Below are 16,866 nucleotides of genomic sequence, written 5' to 3'. Positions count from 1 at the left end.
TATGTCTCAACCTCCATCTTCTGCCTTTGCTTGATATTTCAGAGGAGCTTCAGATTTAGAAAACACTTTTCTTCTATGCATGGCTAATGCACTTGAAATCTTGGTTTGAAGACTGTTTCAGTAGTTTCAAGAGTTGGCTTTATAGTCACAACTGAAAATTAACACTTCTTTGCTTCTTTTCATCTTAGTTCTGACAGTCTTTACTCATCTCAAAGCTATGACTGCCTCTTGATGAAACAGTGAATCCAGAATAGAAAAGCATACTCATATATTTCAAAATATATATCTTCTTGGACTACTTTCTTATAGCTACTTGACTACTAATCTAACCCATAAATAAGCAAGGCCATCAGAAAGCTATGTTCTTACTTTGACCTCATTTTGGCCTTGAAAACAGTTGTCTTCATCTCATTATACTTGCCTAAATGCTGTGGGCCAATGCTGAGGAATGCTTTAACAGATTTGTGGAGTTGGTATTACTGAAGCAGCATTTTGAGGAGACGGTTCACCAAGTTACTCAGTGGAGAAATATCTTTTGGGTCTTAAAGGCCAAGTATCTGTACTTCTCTATTAAAAATCTTTTAGGCACTGCAGCTGATTCCAATAACTCTGTTTGCAGTAATGCCAGAAAGCCTATGCTGCATTTGTGACACACCTTTATTAAGTATGCGTTATGTGCACTAAGCTCAACTTTGACATCATCTTATCCTGCTCACTTCCCCTTTGCCTGCCTATTCTCATTTACTTCTAATTGTATTTTATCCCATGGTGCCTGCATTTATATAGGATGTCCTCAAACCCTCTCAGAAAGATCCTCAACCATGCACACACCTCAATACTCTTCCTTTGGTAGGGTAGGAAAAATAATTTTCCTTTTATCTTTCTAGGTTCTTGGCTGAAAATTCCTCCCTGTAATAAAAAGAATAATAGGAGAAAAACAAGCAGAAATTTGATAACATGTATTCCTTTCGTATACATGGGAGAGACCAAGGAAAACTGAGTAACTCCCCAAAATGGCTCAAGCCACCATCCTAAATACCAAATTCAGCCAAAGACAAAAGAAAGATGGTGGGGAGAAGGGAGACTGTCAATGGGGGTGGCCAGGAAAAGCACAGTAAACATGCTTAAGGTTTGTTACAGCGATTTAAGTGGATGCCCTCTCTACTGATGAGAGTTTCTAAGGACTTAGGGTCATCCTTCCCTTCCCAGTACAGAGAAGGTGGCACCCTTACAAATGGAGATTTCCTATATAAATGTAAATTTCTCTTTCCAAAGGGTAAGTTTTCAGAGCTTCTCCTACGTCTGCTGTTTCTTAAAAATAGCCAGCTCAAGATAATCCTTATATCAAAGAGGCATATTTTGGGCTGGTATATTCTGTGCATCTTCCCTCTCTTTAGAGAACAACTTGTGTTGCTAGCCTGATGCCACTTTTGAGTGTGCAACCCCAAAGCCTTTATCAGATTTGTTCTCACATCAACCCTGGAGGCTAGAGAAGTACTATTATTCCCTTTTTCCAGATGAGAAGGACACTCATCCATCTTTTAAGTCTTTCTCTCCCCAAGTCCCTTATCTGTTCTTTTGAAAGTTACCTTTTTTGCCCATCACCCAGTATCTTGTCGCTCCACATGCAGTCTGTACTCCCCTCCAGGGCTCGTGTTCTAGGATAGAGTTTGGCAAAATTTTTCTCTAAGGGACCAAATAGTAAATATTTTAGGCTTTACAATCCAAGAGGCAAATTCAAGGCTATTATGTAGTTACCTACAAAAAAGAATAAAAACCAATTTCCACAAATATTTTACTGATGAAATCCTAAATTTAGTAATAAGACAGTTTTTTGGAGTTCATGTCTACTGATGAGGATAATTGGATTTTTGTTGGGAGAGAGCTAACATTTTCCTGGTGTTCTCATCTTCAAATCAATATGTTCACCTATGAGAAAACATTCTTAGCTCTTGGGTTGGACAAAAACAGGCTGTAGAGTTGCTGACCCCGGTTCTAGACCTTTATTCTTTATCTCTTCCCCAGACATTCACCCAACCTATGTTTCATCTCATAAGACAGCTAACCAGATGCTTAAATATACATATATATGAAGTGTTGATGGCTGATAATGGCTTAATGTGTTAACACTTCTTGAGAAATTTTGTGCTTTTACAAAAATTGTCTTCAATGGATTATTTGCAAATCAATTCCCAAAGCCTACAGAAAATATGATTAGCAAGGAGCAAAAGTGTTATGCTGAGAAGATTACTTGTAGAGAACATCTTACTAGAGAATTTTGATATGGTCTTTGTTTTAATAAAACAAGCCCAGGCAAAATCAGCCAGCCAAGGAAATGCGTTTGAGACTGGCAACTTCAATCCCCACTCGCATTTTCTGCATCTGTGAAAAATCACACTCCGGAGAGATGAGCATTTCCTTTATCCTCCACAAGGAAAGGCTCTTAATACCCAGACAGTTCACTTCCCAATCTGGAAGAAGTTGTTGTTTCAGCGTGAATTATCTCTTAAGCAACGAAGGGGAATGTGCTACCTCCATTTAACAGACGAAGCACTGGCCTTTGGGTCCTATTTTCTTGTGAGATATTTGTGTGCTGGATACAACATTTGATTTTTAAAAAGGCAGCGGTACTTACCCTTTTGGTATTTATATGTATAGCAGAGGCAAATGGAACTCTGAGTATTAAATCACTGTACTGTGCCAGTTGAGAATTCGATGCAAGCCAGCCAACTCCTTCCCCCAAATTGTATTTTTAGTGTTTAGCAGCTGCAAGTTCCCAGAAATCTTCAAAGCGGGACCACTTATTCCACCCAGTGTGAGAGCTCTTAGTTGCTGCCTGTTTTTGATGATCTTGTTTAGGAGGCAGCAGGATACCTGGGAGGCTGTGGGGTCAGACACCACCAGGTTGCTCCTGGGTCTGCACTTACTTGCATTTGTCTGCCCTTGGCCAGTTCACCTCACCTCTAACCTCAGATTCTTCCACTGGAAAATGGGGCTATAGTATCTACCAAGGAGAGCTGCTTTGAGGATTAGGGATAACTATGAATTGTCCTAACATAGCACTGGATACATCTGCCCTGCGCCCCTCCTCCCCAGTTCTCCTCTCCCATTCCTGCTCTGTCTTTTGGGCACTTTAGCACATCAGTGTCTGTGCCACAGGATGACTAAAGAAGGGTGACATCCAACATGAGACACCCTTTCTGTGTATTAGGAAATGGTGTAAACATGCTCATTGCATATATTATTGTAACAAATGCAGTGAAATAAGTACATTTTGGGTAAACAAGATGCTTATTGCTGAAGAAGTTGACAATACCACCAAAATACCCGGTTCAGGTTGTACCCTGGGAATGGGATTTGTAGAAACTCAAGGATATCTGCAGTAATGGTGTAGAGTTTTATATGCTCTTCCTACAAATGAGTTCTTAGCATTAGAAAGCTCAGTAGAGGCGCCTAGGTGGCTCAGTCAGGTGTCTGGTTCTTGATTTGTGTCAGGCTCAGGTCATGATATTGGGGTTGTGGGGTTGAGCACCATGTTGGGCCTCCGGGCTCTGTGGAGAGTCTACATGACAGTCCCTCTCTCTGTCACTCTGTCCCCCTGCTCTCTCTCTTTCTCTTTCTCTCTCTTTACCTCTCTCAAATAAATATGAGCCCTGGACCCCTGACTCATGGATCATCAGCCTCACATGAATTTGGAAACATGGCCACCAGAGACAGGGACAGGAGACAGCAGGGACCTTTGAAAGCAGCAGGAGGTATTAGGCAGGCAGGGCAAAGCAAGGGGCAGACACCTCAGCCCCAGTACCCTCTGTGGTGATCAAGACAACTAGCCACATAGTGACATGCACACACCCTGGTAGGAGCAGACACTGAAAATCAGGAGAATTAGGGGCAGAGGAAAGACCCCTCCCACTGAGGATTTCCTTCTGAAGACAGCACACCACCTAGTACACAGGCCACAGATCAGCAGAGTCTCCATTTTCTAGCATCTTCCTTCCCCTCTACCACTGCTCTTCCCACTCCAATGGCCTTGCTAACCAGTAATAACAAGGGTCAACCAGAAAACATCTTTACTAAGAAACAACAACAAAAAATAGTGTTTGTTTGCTAAGACGGAATCACGTGTGCTTTTATCTCCTCAAGTCCTTGGGACTAAGCCTAACAAAGGTATCCTCCATTGCCTTATCATGCCTGTTGACCAGATGAACGAATGAGTGAATGAGTGAACACAACGTGACCCCTACTCTGATCCCCTTTCCACAGTTTTTGTTAAGGCATTCAGGATGGAAAGTCTGCCATCACATGATGGTTAAGGTGCTAGGAGCCATGGAGGTGGGATTGCACACACATTATCTTGGACTCTCCATGCAGAGGCATAGACTTTGCACTTAGTTGTGGAGGTGAGAGATGGCCTCAGCACGGGCTGGACATTGCAGGCTGGGCAGACATTTCTCTTGGGGCCATTCTGACTGCTCCACTCTCTTCCCTGGGGTGTTTTCACACACCTGCCCTAGTACTTAACTCAAACGTGATACTCCTGTGCCATGCCCTACCAGACTTTCTCATTTCCCTTTCCTCCTGGAATGCAGGTCACCTACTCTGAAATGTTTCCTGGAGTGACACCATTTGCTGGGACACTTCCTTACCAGCTTCTGCCCCCTTGCCTAAATCCCCCCTGTCTGTCCATCATCCTTCTACTGTTCTTTTAAACTTCTCTGTAATAATTCACATGTATTAAGCACAGAGCACATCTGTTTTCATTATCTTCTCAGAATATTACCACAATCCTACTAGGGTCATCAGGGCAGTTTCATGCCCAGTTTATGGATAAAGAGACTGAGTCACCGATGGTTGGATGACCACGTAGCAGGATGTTTAGATGAGTATGTCTTCCCTGAACCCAGGGGCCATGTGTTTCCTCCCATTCTAGATTGAGGACCGTGGTGCTCAACATGATACTATCATTTATCCCAGATTGAAAATATGGTGTTTAGCCTAAAACTTAAATATTTTGGGACCTTCTTTCCAGAGTGCTAAAAAGACTGTCTCCATGAACAGAGAGTAAGAATGGAGATAGAACCACCCCTCTGCTCTCCCATCTCTTTGGTCTGATGGCAATTGGAAATTTGGGGCTCATATATAATGTAACATAACAATCAAAGCAAGCTTGAGGATTGCTATTATCAGCTCCATATTTTTATGGTGGCAAAATACATATAAAATTTATGATATTAACCATCTTAAGTGTACAACTCGGTGGCATTAAACACATTCACAGTGTTGTGCAGCCATCACCCCTTTCTCCTTTCGGAACATTTTTATCACTCCAAATGGAAACCCTGTACCCACTAAGCAGTCACTCCCTGCTACCCCTTCCCCACTGTCCCTAAAAACTACTAAGCTGCTTTCTATCTCTATGGATTTGCCTATTCTGGATATTTCACATAAATGGAATCATATAATCTGGGACTCTTTGTGTCTGGCATTTGTCACTCAGCATAATGCTTTTGAGGTTCATCCGTGTTACAGTATATATTAGTATTTTATTCCTTGCTATGGCTCAATAATATTCCATTGCGTATATACACTATATTTTGTTTATCCATTCATCCATTGATGGATGTTTGGGTTGTTTCCACCTTTTGGCTACTGTGAGTGATGTTGCTATGAATGTGTATGTACAGGTTGATATGGGAACACCTGCTTTTCTTTATTTTGAGTGTATAGCTAGGGGTGTGGCTGGAGCAGAGAGGGCAAGAAGGGAGGTCAGAGAAGCCCCAAGAAAACAGACTCTCTAGATGGAGTCTGGTGGGCTATTGTGAGGCCCTGGCTTTTGCTTTGAAGGAAATGGGGAATCATTGGAGGGTTTCCAGCAGAGGCATAGCCTGATCTGATTTATATTTTAGTAGATCATTTTGGATGCTGTGTTGAGAGTTTACCGAAGGTGAGCAAAGGTGGAAGCAGAAGCCAGTTAAAGGCCACTGTGGTTATGCAGGTAATATGATGATGATGGCCTGCCCTAGATGGTGGCAGCGAAGGTGGCAAGAGGTCATCAGATCCAAGGTGTGTCTTAAGGTAGAGCCTAAGGATTTTCTGACAGTTTGGCACTGAGGCCAACACTAGGGTTTTTATCTCAATATTTTGGAAAAATGGGAGTTGACATTATCTAAGTAGGAAGGACTGTGTGGGGGGCAGATTTGAGTGGGAAGAAGGTTAAAAAATCTCTTTTTGGCCACGTTAGAAAGATCTCATAGACACAGGAGATATTGAATAGACAATTGGATATGCCAAGTCTGGAGTCCAGAGGAACAATTCAGACTGGAGTATAAATTTGTAAGCTATTAGAATATAAATGTTGAAAGCCCCGAGAGCAAACAAGATCACCAAGGAGTGAATATAAATGGAGAAGAGATCCAAGGGTTCTGTCCTGGAGTCCTCTGGCCTTGAACACCAGAGAGAAAAGGAAGAATCAATGAAGAAGATTGTTAGGAGCATCCAGGAAGACAGCCAGGCATGTGTGGTGCCCTGGATGCCCAGTGGAGATCCTGCTTCCAAGGAAAGGGAATGAGCTGCTGGGTCAGATGCAGCTGGAAGGACACACATGATGAGGTCTGAGCATTGGGGATTTCATTTAGGAAGAGTCATTTCTGACCTTAACAAATGCACCTGCAGTGGAGTGGTGAGGGTGAAAGCCTGATCAAGTGGGTTTGAGAGGGAACCAGAGAGAGGAATCGGTGGCACGGGTATAGAAAGTGCTTTAAAAGGGTTTTGCTGTCAGGGGAAATGTAAAATGAGGAGAGGAGGGGTGGCTCTAAGGGAAATGGGTGGAGAAGGGGATTTGTAGCTACTAGGAATAATCCAGCCCAGGAGGCAGGCCAATAATGTACAATATTATTCCTAAAGGTATCTAGAATCTTTTCTTTTTGAGGCACGATGAGGACAACAGATCAAGAGGTCCAAGCCATTGAAAAGATAGTTTGTTACAGCTCCCAGAAGGATGCATGCCATGCCATGCAGGGTCATATGAGGAAGCACTTGGGTCAGTCAGGAGGCAGGAGGAGTGAAGGGAAAGCACCGGCTACTGTGTTTTTTTTTCAAGAAGGAATAGGCAAGGCAGGATAGGCAGCTGATCAGACTTAGGATCGGCTAGTTGGAATAATTTTGGCAAGCTCTGGGTTATAAGGGCTGCCTCCAGTCAAATGTTTCCTGGCCCTGGGATGATGGGGTAGGGAGACATTGCCTCCTGGAGCATAGGAGCCAGATAATGGCTACAAGTGTGGGCTTTGGGTTGGTTAGTTTCCATAGGAAAGGCATGCTCCCCAGCGGGTCTTCTGCTGTCTCTAAGAATTGGCTGTCTTCCTCAGTTTCTTTCAGAAGTGTTCTATAGTTTTTAGGGTATAGATCCTTTACCTCTTTGGTTAGGCTTATTCCTAGGTATCTTATGCTTTTGGGTGCAATTGTAAATGGGATTGACTCCTTAATTTCTCTTTCTTCAGTCTCATTGTTAGTGTATAGAAATGCCACTGATTTCTGGGCATTGATTTTGTATCCTACCACGCTGCCAAATTGCTGTATGAGTTCTAGCAATCTTGGGGTGGAGTCTTTTGGGTTTTCTATGTAGAGTATCATGTCATCGGCGAAGAGGGAGAGTTTGACTTCTTTGCCAATTTGAATGCCTTTAATGTCTTTTTGTTGTCTGATTGTTGAGGCGAGGACTTCCAGTACTATGTTGAACAGCAGTGGTGAGAGTGGACATCCCTGTCTTGTTCCTGATCTTAGGGGAAAGGCTACCAGTGCTTCCCCACTGAGAATGATATTTGCTGTGGGCTTTTCATAGATGGCTTTTAAGATGTTGAGGAATGTTCCCTCTATCCCTACACTCTGAAGAGTTTTGATCAGGAATGGATGCTGTATTTTGTCAAATGCTTTCTCTGCATCTATTGAGAGGATCATATGGTTCTTGGTTTTTCTCTTGCTGATCTGATGAATCACATTGATTGTTTTACGAGTGTTGAACCAGCCTTGTGTCCCGGGGATAAATCCTCCTTGGTCATGGTGAATGTACTTAATGTACTGTTGTATCCTATTGGCTAGTATCTTGTTGAGAATTTTTGCATCCATGTTCATCAGGGAGATTGGTCTGTAATTCTCCGTTCTGGTGGGGTCTTTGTCTGGTTTTGGAATTAAGGTGATGCTGGCCTCATAGAACGAATTTGGAAGTACTCCATCTCTTTCTATCTTTCCAAACAGCTTTAGCAGAATAGGTATGATTTCTTCTTTAAACGTTTGATAGAATTCCCCAGGGAAGCCATCTGGCCCTGGACTTTTGTGTCTTGGGAGGTTTTTGATGACTGCTTCAATTTCCTCCCTGGTTATTGGCCTGTTCAGGTTTTCTATTTCTTCCTGTTCCAGTTTTGGTAATTTGTGGCTTTCCAGGAATGCATCCATTTCTTCTAGATTGCCTAATTTATTGGCATATAGCTGTTCATAATATGTTTTTAAAATCGTTTGTATTTCCTTGGTGTTGGTAGTGATCTCTCCTTTCTCATTCATCATTTTATTAATTTGAGTCTTCTCTCTCTTCTTTTTAATAAGGCTGGCTAATGGTTTATCTATCTTACCCTAAAAACTATAGAACACTTCTGAAAGAAATTGAGGAAGACACAAAGAGATGGAAAAATATTCCATGCTCATGGATTGGCAGAATTAACATTGTGAAAATGTCAATGTTACCCAGGGCAATTTACACGTTTAATACAATCCCTATCAAAATACCATGGACTTTCTTCAGAGAGTTAGAACAAATTATTTTAAGATTTGTGTGGAATCAGAAAATACCCTGAATATCCAGGGGAATTTTAAAGAAGAAAACCATAGCTGGGGGCATCACAATGCCACATTTCAGGTTGTACTACAAAGCTGTGGTCATCAAGACAGTGTGGTACTGGCACAAAAACAAACACATAGATCAATGGAACAGAATAGAGAATCCAGAAGTGGACCCTCAACTTTATGGTCAACTAATATTCAATAAAGGAGGAAAGACTATCCACTGGAAGAAAGACAGTCTCTTCAATAAATGGTGCTGGGAAAATTGGACATCCACATGCAGAAGAATGAAACTAGACCACTCCCTTGCACCATACACAAAGATAAACTCAAAATGGATGAAAGATCTAAATGTGAGACAAGATTCCATCAAAATGCTAGAGGAGAACACAGGCAATACCCTTTTTGAACTTGGCCACAGTAATTTCTTGCAAGATACATCCATGAAGGCAAAAGAAACAAAAGCAAAAATGAACTATTGGGACTTCATCAAGATAAGAAGCTTTTGCACAGCAAAGGATACAGTCAACAAAACTAAAAGACAACCTACAGAATGGGAGCAGATATTTGCAAATGACCTATCAGATAAAGGGCTAGTTTCCAAGATCTATAAAAAACTTATTAAACTCAACAGCAAAGAAACAAACAATCCAATCATGAAATGGGCAAAAGACATGAAGAGAAATCTCACAGAGGAAGACATGGACATGGCCAACATGCACATGAGAAAATGCTCTGCATCAGTTGCCATCAGGGAAATACAAATCCAAACCACAATGAGATACCACCTCACACCAGTGAGAATGGGGAAAATTAACAAGGCAGGAAACCACAAATGTTGGAGAGGATGCGGAGAAAAGGGAACCCTCCTGCACTGTTGGTGAGAATGTGAACTGGTGCAGCCACTCTGGAAAACTGTGTGGAGGTTCCTCAAAGAGTTAAAAATAGACCTGCCCTACGACCCAGCAATTGCACTGCTGGGGATTTACCCCAAAGATACAGATGCAGGGAAATGGCAGGACACCTGCACCCCAATGTTTCTAGCAGCAATGTCCACAATAGCCAAACTGTGGAAGGAGCCTCGGTGTCCATCGAAAGATGAATGGATAAAGAAGATGTGGTCTCTGTATACAATGGAATATTCCTCAGCCATTAGAAACGACAAGTACTCACACCATTTGCTTCAACGTGGATGGAACTGGAGGGTATTATGCTGAGTGAAGTAAGTCAATCGGAGAAGGACAAACATTGTATGTTCTCATTCATTTGGGGAATATAAATAATAGTGAAAGGGAATAGAAGGGAAGGGAGAAGAAATGGGTAGGAAATATCAGAAGGGGAGACAGAACATGAAGACTCCTAACTCTGGGAAACGAACTAGGGGTGGTGGAAGGGCAGGAGGGCGGGGGGTGGGGGTGAATGGGTGACGGGCGCTGCGGGGGGCACTTGACGGAATAAGCACTGGGTGTTATTCTGTATGTTGGCAAATTGAACACCAATAAAAAATAAATTTATTATTAATAATAAAAAAAAGAATTGGCTGGCCCTAAGAGGGGGAGTCTCTCCCCCATGCACAAGGCCCTAGATGCCAAAGCATCAAGAATACAGAGAACAAGAAAAGACATTTGATACAGGTGTATTAGGGGAGGGGGGATTGCTGGAGTGAGGTCCTGAGTAACAGGAGAGAACAAGTGGAGGGGTTGGCCTCGGCTAAGAGCACGAGTTCAATTGAGCCAAGAGTTCAATTATAACACAGGGAAGGAAAGCAGGTGACAGCCCTCAGTGAGTAGATGTGGGAGGCAGGGACATTCGCTTTGGTTTGCTGCCTTTCTAGAGAAGTAGGAAGCAAGGCAGTCAGTTGAGAGTGAGAAAGGAGATGTAGCAGAACCTTCTAGGTGGGTGAGGGAGAAGTAACTCCAGCCCAGGAGCAGGAACCCAGGGCAGCACAGGGCCCCACTGGACACTCACAGCCTGGTTTTAAAACAAGCCCAGCCCATGTGGTTGTGTGCTTCTCCACCTGCATCCCACTGTGTGCTCAGGTGTGTAGCAGGAGAGGATTGCATGCCTCAGCACTAGGGTTTTACCAGCCGAGTTCAGCAAAGGGGGATGGTTCCAGGGGACCATGATGCCAGCTGATGTGGCTTTAGGCTGGCTAGAGAGGGGTCCGCAGGGCCAGTGGGACAGAAAGACGGTAGGGCAGCAGCGCTCAAGGAGGCGATCCAGAAAGCTGGGGGTGGTCATTAGAATTGAGGCTGCTTGGTCAGAAAGCAAGGATTTTTGTTTCCTTATTTTTGTAAGGTGTATTTTCTCTAAGGTAGGGATTTCTTTCTTTCTTTCTTTCTTTCTTTTCTTTCTTTCTTTCTTTCTTTCTTTCTTTCTTTCTTTCTTTCTTTCTTTCTTTCTTTCTTTTTTTTGTGACATAGAAGATTAATGTTTTTCAGAAAGAAATGCATTCGGAAGGGTGTGTAGGACTTGCATAGACGGAGGTGGTCTTGGGGAGGATGCTTCCAAGGAGGGGGTACAGCCATGAACTGGGTCATGCTTTCTGAATGACGAATGGACAGAGTGGCCAGGCCGTGGAAGCCGGGAGGTGTACGGCTGAGCAGGTGGTGAGTAGGACAGCGAAGCTAAGGAAGATCCTGTCCTTAAGTGGGGAGAGAACGGGGAGCCAGTGAGGGGTCTTGGAGGGGACACTTAGAACCCAGAGGGGCCCTTCAGCACCTACAAGAAGAGGAAGCAGGGCCATCAAGAAGGTTTCGGCTGGGGTGGAGAGCCTCCCTTCCTCCTCTGCCTCCCGGCTGGAACTGTTGCACATGTTGCATATATTCTGCGCAACAGCAACAATAAAAGTGATTATTTTTAATTTCTGTTCTTCTCCTCTGTAATAGAGCTATTAGACTTTGGCAGATCCCTTAATATGATTATCGTTTTTGAATGATTTCAAATTGAAATGTTTGCACTGATGGTGGTAGCTGCAGCTGAGTCTGGGGAGCAAGGCAGTAGGCGCACGTCCCAGGATCCTGAGGCACCGTCAGCCGGGGCGGGCACCCCTGCACGGGTGGCAGGGAGACTGGGGGGGGAGCAAGCTTGGCCAAGGATGGTGTCTGGCCAGCCCTGCCCGCAGCGTGGCGGCTTCCAGGTTGGGGCTGGGAGATGGTGTTCTGCTGGACACCCACTCCTCCCTGTGCAGAAAGACAGCTGCTCATCAGCAGTCCCATTGGAGAGTTCCAGAATTCAGAGCAGTTGTCCCACTGACCTCACGAGAAATGCTGGCTGGCCCTAGCCGTGGGTGGGGACACGTGTTTCATTCTTCAGTCTCCACGTTCCCCAGTTCCGCAGAAGCCACCTGCTGGGAGCCCTGAACCCCTCCCAGCGCGGTGTGGCAGGTCTCAGAGCCCTGCTCCTGTAGCGCAGGAGCCTTGGCCTCCCTAGTGACAGCAGCAAGGCCACGTCCTGGGGGCTGATCTCCAGGAGGCTGATCCCCAGCCTCCCTCTTCCACTGTCCCTGTCTGGTGCCACCTCACTAGAGAGCCAAGATGTGGAATGCTATGTTCCTCCTCTTGACACCATGGCAGGTTTTTTCCCCCGTGGCCTTTAGGGGACCTTTCCACAGGCCAGCCCCGACAGTAAGGGTCACGTGTCTGTTCCACGTCTCCATCTCCTCAGGACCAGCCACCGACCCTCCACCTTCAGCTTCTGAGGGCCTGCCCCGGATGTGCCCTGAGGCCTGCTCTACGGGGTCTCCCATGGGTCCTGGTGCCAGCTGGCCTGCTTTCAATGAGGAGACCCTTGGGGACCTCTCAGTCCTGTCGTGAGGCTTCCTAGGGCTCATGCTAGGGCAGCTGGTTGAACATGCTGACCAGAGCTGTGGCTGGCAGAGAGGGGACCCAGGGCAAATCCTACTGTGAATTCTTCTCTCCTCGCCACTGCAGGTGAAAAGTATTCAGATGAAGCCGGTTATACTAAATATCATGCTGCTTGACAGGGAAAGATGTTTCCCGAAGGGCAGTCCAACCAAGAGGGAGCTGGAAGTAAAAGCAGCCTGTCTACACTCCTCAACAGTCCAAGTTTCCTGCTTTGAAGCCCATCCCCCCTTCCTCTTCAACCCTCCTCCATGTCCTCCTCATTCTCCCTCCCCTCCTCCTCCATTCCTCACCCCTCCTGGTCAGCCCTAGCGACAGCACGCTTCCTTGCTGTCCCTGGGTTCCGGTCCAGTTCAGCTGGTGTGTCCCTGAGACCTCACAGAGCCCAGCCCCGCAGGGACAGTCACCCAGCTGTGTTCTATTTATTCCTTTGTTCAGCAGCAGCCGACGGCTGCCGGCTCTGTGCCAGCGAGGGAGGCACTAGCTCCTGGGAACCAACACGAAGCCAGGGGGATAACTTCTCTGCCCTCCGGGACACTCTGACCAGTGGAGGGACAGATGGCTCAGCAGGATGGAGCTGTTTCAACAGACAAGCTCCTGTGTCCCATCTCTGGAGACCTGTTTCCATGATTTTGGGTCACACTCAGGGCTCTGCATTTTCTAAAAGCCATCCTGGCGATGGTAGTGCAGGTGGGTGGTGCAGGAGAAGCACCCCTTCATCCAAAGCCAGCCCATCGAGAGTGCTTGTTGCCTGACAGTGCCATCTGATTTCAGCAGCCTTGCTTGCCCTGGAGGCGCTAGAAAGTACAGCATGTTGGGGCAGGATTTTAGTCATGTGCGTATGTAATGTTGGGAATTGCTGGATGCTAAGTATAGGCTTTGGGGAGATGGTTCTAGCTTACCAGAATTTCTAGATGCGCTCAGCATGCCCTCAAGGAAACTGAGGTGTTCTGGTGCTGCCTTCTGTTCCCCGTCCTCTACAGATCCCTGCACCTCCCATGCCCAAGAAGCTGGCATTTCTCTATCACTTGGGTGGACCTTGGTGCTTAGCTCCCCCAGAATGATTCTTCGCTGCAGTTTGCTCTCCTGGCTGCGTGATAACACATCCTTTCTCACCCCTGTGATCATAACTAGGAGAAGATAACAGGTGTTCTCATCACTGCTGGGTGGCGAAAAACAGGAAGCTATTCACAGTGTGAGTCAAGGAGATAGAGCCCAAGGACTCGGGGGACCTCCCACATGACCCAGGGGCAGAGAACAGAGCTGGGCTTGTCAGCTGATGGGAGGCCAAAGCCACCAGGCAGTCTCTCGCCAAGGCCTCCTCCCCTGTTCATCTGCTTCCTTCCTCTGCACAATCACACATGTGTACACGGGGACCAGTGCAGGTGCCCCAAAATAGTGCCCTGAGTCCTGAAGATGAATGAGACCACGTGGTTCTTACTTCCAGCATCCCCCTAATCCCAACTCTGAGTTTTAGGAAAAACATGATTTGGTTGACCCAGTTTGAGTTTGGTGCTCATTCTTGGCTCAGTTAACTGAGCCTGGGGGTGGGGGATGGGCTCACATGATTTCTGGAGAAATCATTGCAGATGGGCCTCACGATGAGAGGGCAGAGGAGCGGTATTCATCGGGTCCCTCCTCTGTGCACGTTGCATCTCTTTACAAAGCAATACTCTGTAGGGACTTACCTGGGATCCTGAGCATTCCATTAACATCACACAAGTATGGTTCTCAGTGGCAACACCAACGTTCAAACTACCCTGATGAACTCTGAGCACTGATTTTTCCAGTGTGCCTCTCTGCTGCCCTACCACTTGGGTACCAAGAGGTGCTCCATGGAGTCAGAAATCTGGACCTTCAGGTGAAACTCAAGCTCAAAGTCAAGAGCAAATGAGCCTCTGACATTGAGGTTTATGGTTCAGCTCAAGAAAATTTCACCTAATGAACAGCTTCCTGGAGGCCCCAGGGGAGTTTCACTGGCCTTCCTGTCTCTTTTCCTCTGGAAAACATTAACAGTGTTTGTGGCTTGTGGCAGCCTGGCTTTTGCCTGGTCCTCCACAAAGTCTTTTCTGGAGAGCACAGTGAGCTGTCCCTCACTAGAAATGCATGCTTTTGTGCTTCCTGTGGAATTGCAGTGAATCTGGTGGATTAATACCACATTTCCATCTTCTGCACATATATCCTTGATGCTTTGCTTCAGATGGTTTTTGCCTCTGATTTGCATTGAGCCAGCTTATGCCTACAGCCCACTCTAGAAGAAATCATCAAGGAGATTAATATATTAAAAAATAAACTGCAGGGGCAGCCCAGGTAGCTCAGCGGTATAGCGCCGCCTTTAGCCCAAGACGTGATCCTGGAGACCCGGGATCGAGTCCCACGTCGGGCTCCCTGCATGGAGCCTGCTTCTCCCTCTGCCTGTGTCTCTGCCTCTCTCTCTCTCTCTCTGTGTGTGTGTGTGTGTCTCTCATGAATAAATAAATAAAATCTTTAAAAAAAAAAAGTGCAAATCTTTGTTTCCAGACTTTATGGTCATAGGCCACCCTGCCGATACTTTTCATATTTCCTACTGGGCACCCTTCTCAGCGGGCTGAGGTGGTCTCCCCTGGCACCGATGGTCTCCTGGATAAGTCTTCTCCCTCTTGGTCCTTACCTCTGAGCTTCTCTGCGATTGCCCAGGGGTGCTCATCCTGTCACGCAGCTGTTGCCAGAGCTGCCACAGGAACCGTTGCTATGTTTGCAGACCCCATGTGTGTGTGAGAACATCCTGTGTAAGCTTCCCAGAAGCCGGGTTGCCACTAGATGCTTTGGGTATCCTAATTGGTCTGAAGCTAAAACAGAGCTTTAGGGAGAGAGGGAGTATGAGAATTGAGGACTTCAGGGAAGTTTCTTGATTTGCCATAGTGAAATCCAACACCTGTTGTGACATTGCCTGCAGAGGGACTTCTGGTACTATCACCTTAGTGGCTTCAGCTTCTCCCTTTTTTAAAAAATTAAGATTTAATTGACATGTAACATTGGGCTAGGTGTACAACACGTTGACTTGATACATTGATATATGGCAGTATGATCACCACCATAGCATTAGCCTGTGTCTCCTTCACGTCACATAATTATCTTTCACTTTGTAGTGAAAACATTTGAGATCTAGTCTCGTAGTACGTGGTGCAGGTATTCTTGACTATAATCACAGTGCTGTGCCCTCAATCTCCAGAAAGTATTCATCTTCAAACTGCACGTGTAGAGCCTTTTGACCAGCATCTCCCCAATTCCCCGTTCTAACTAACCACCATTCTACTCTGTTTCTATGAGTTCAACCTTTTTAGATTCCATATATAAGTGAGAACATAGAATATTTTCCTTTCTCTGTCTGACTTATCTCACTTAGCCCAACACCTGCAAGGCTCTCCTGTTGCAAATGGTAGGATTTCCTTCTTTCTCTCGGCTGAACAATACACCTGTCAGCTGACTGTAACTTCTTTCTCTCTCCCGCAGGACTCCAGCCATGATTGGCTGCTCCTTTGTGGTCAACAGGAAGTTTTTTGGTGAAATCGGTCTTCTCGACCCTGGAATGGATGTGTATGGGGGAGAAAATATCGAACTTGGAATCAAGGTTTGTGCATGGCATCCTTTCCCCCTGGTATATTTATGTTTGTGAGCAGAGCTGTTGGTCACCCTGAATGTGTATTTAAAGCTTCTTTGGCTGGTAAATGGCAGAGGCGTTCACCCAGCCTCGCTCTTGAGGATGTGCCAGAGCAGGATGTGCCTCGCTCTTGTACCCTCTTTGGTGGTGGTGGTGGGGGGGTTCCCTGGGCTTTACTTTCTCCAAAGATTGAACAATGTGTTTCATGCTTTGGTGACCCAATTTAGACATGACCAGAGAGTCTGGTTCCCGCTTCCATTCAGTTTTAATTCTTCCCTTAAGTTTTTCTTAAAATTAGATGATCTCCTCAATGAGTACTTCTATCTCATGCATTTTGACAATTCATGTGCAGCAGAGAACCATCAGATGCCAGAAGAGAGGGGGACCATGTTCTGTGGGACCTTTCCTTTCCTTAGAAATGTTTCTAAGGAGGGTGGTGGGGGGAGAGGAATGATAAGATGCAGAATGGGCCTCTTGCTGGACCCAGCCCAGATCAGCCTCACTGTTAGGTATCTTGTTATATACAGTTGACGT

The 16,866-nt window shown here is 45.6% G+C and overlaps 1 protein-coding gene across 1 annotated transcript in view; it reads left to right on the top strand.

Moving 5' to 3' along the window:
* GALNT17 (polypeptide N-acetylgalactosaminyltransferase 17) overlaps window positions 1–16,866 on the top strand; it is a 433,146-nt gene that overhangs the window by 305,491 nt on the left and 110,789 nt on the right. Inside the window, exon 6 of the mRNA XM_041750030.1 lies at window positions 16,185–16,302. Coding sequence (XP_041605964.1) covers window positions 16,185–16,302 — 118 coding nt within the window. The remainder of the gene's footprint in view (window positions 1–16,184; window positions 16,303–16,866) is intronic.

This window comes from Vulpes lagopus, chromosome 3 (assembly GCF_018345385.1).
Source record: "Vulpes lagopus strain Blue_001 chromosome 3, ASM1834538v1, whole genome shotgun sequence".
NCBI classification, from domain to species: Eukaryota; Metazoa; Chordata; class Mammalia; order Carnivora; family Canidae; genus Vulpes; species Vulpes lagopus.
This window is presented reverse-complemented; position numbering and strand designations above follow the sequence as displayed.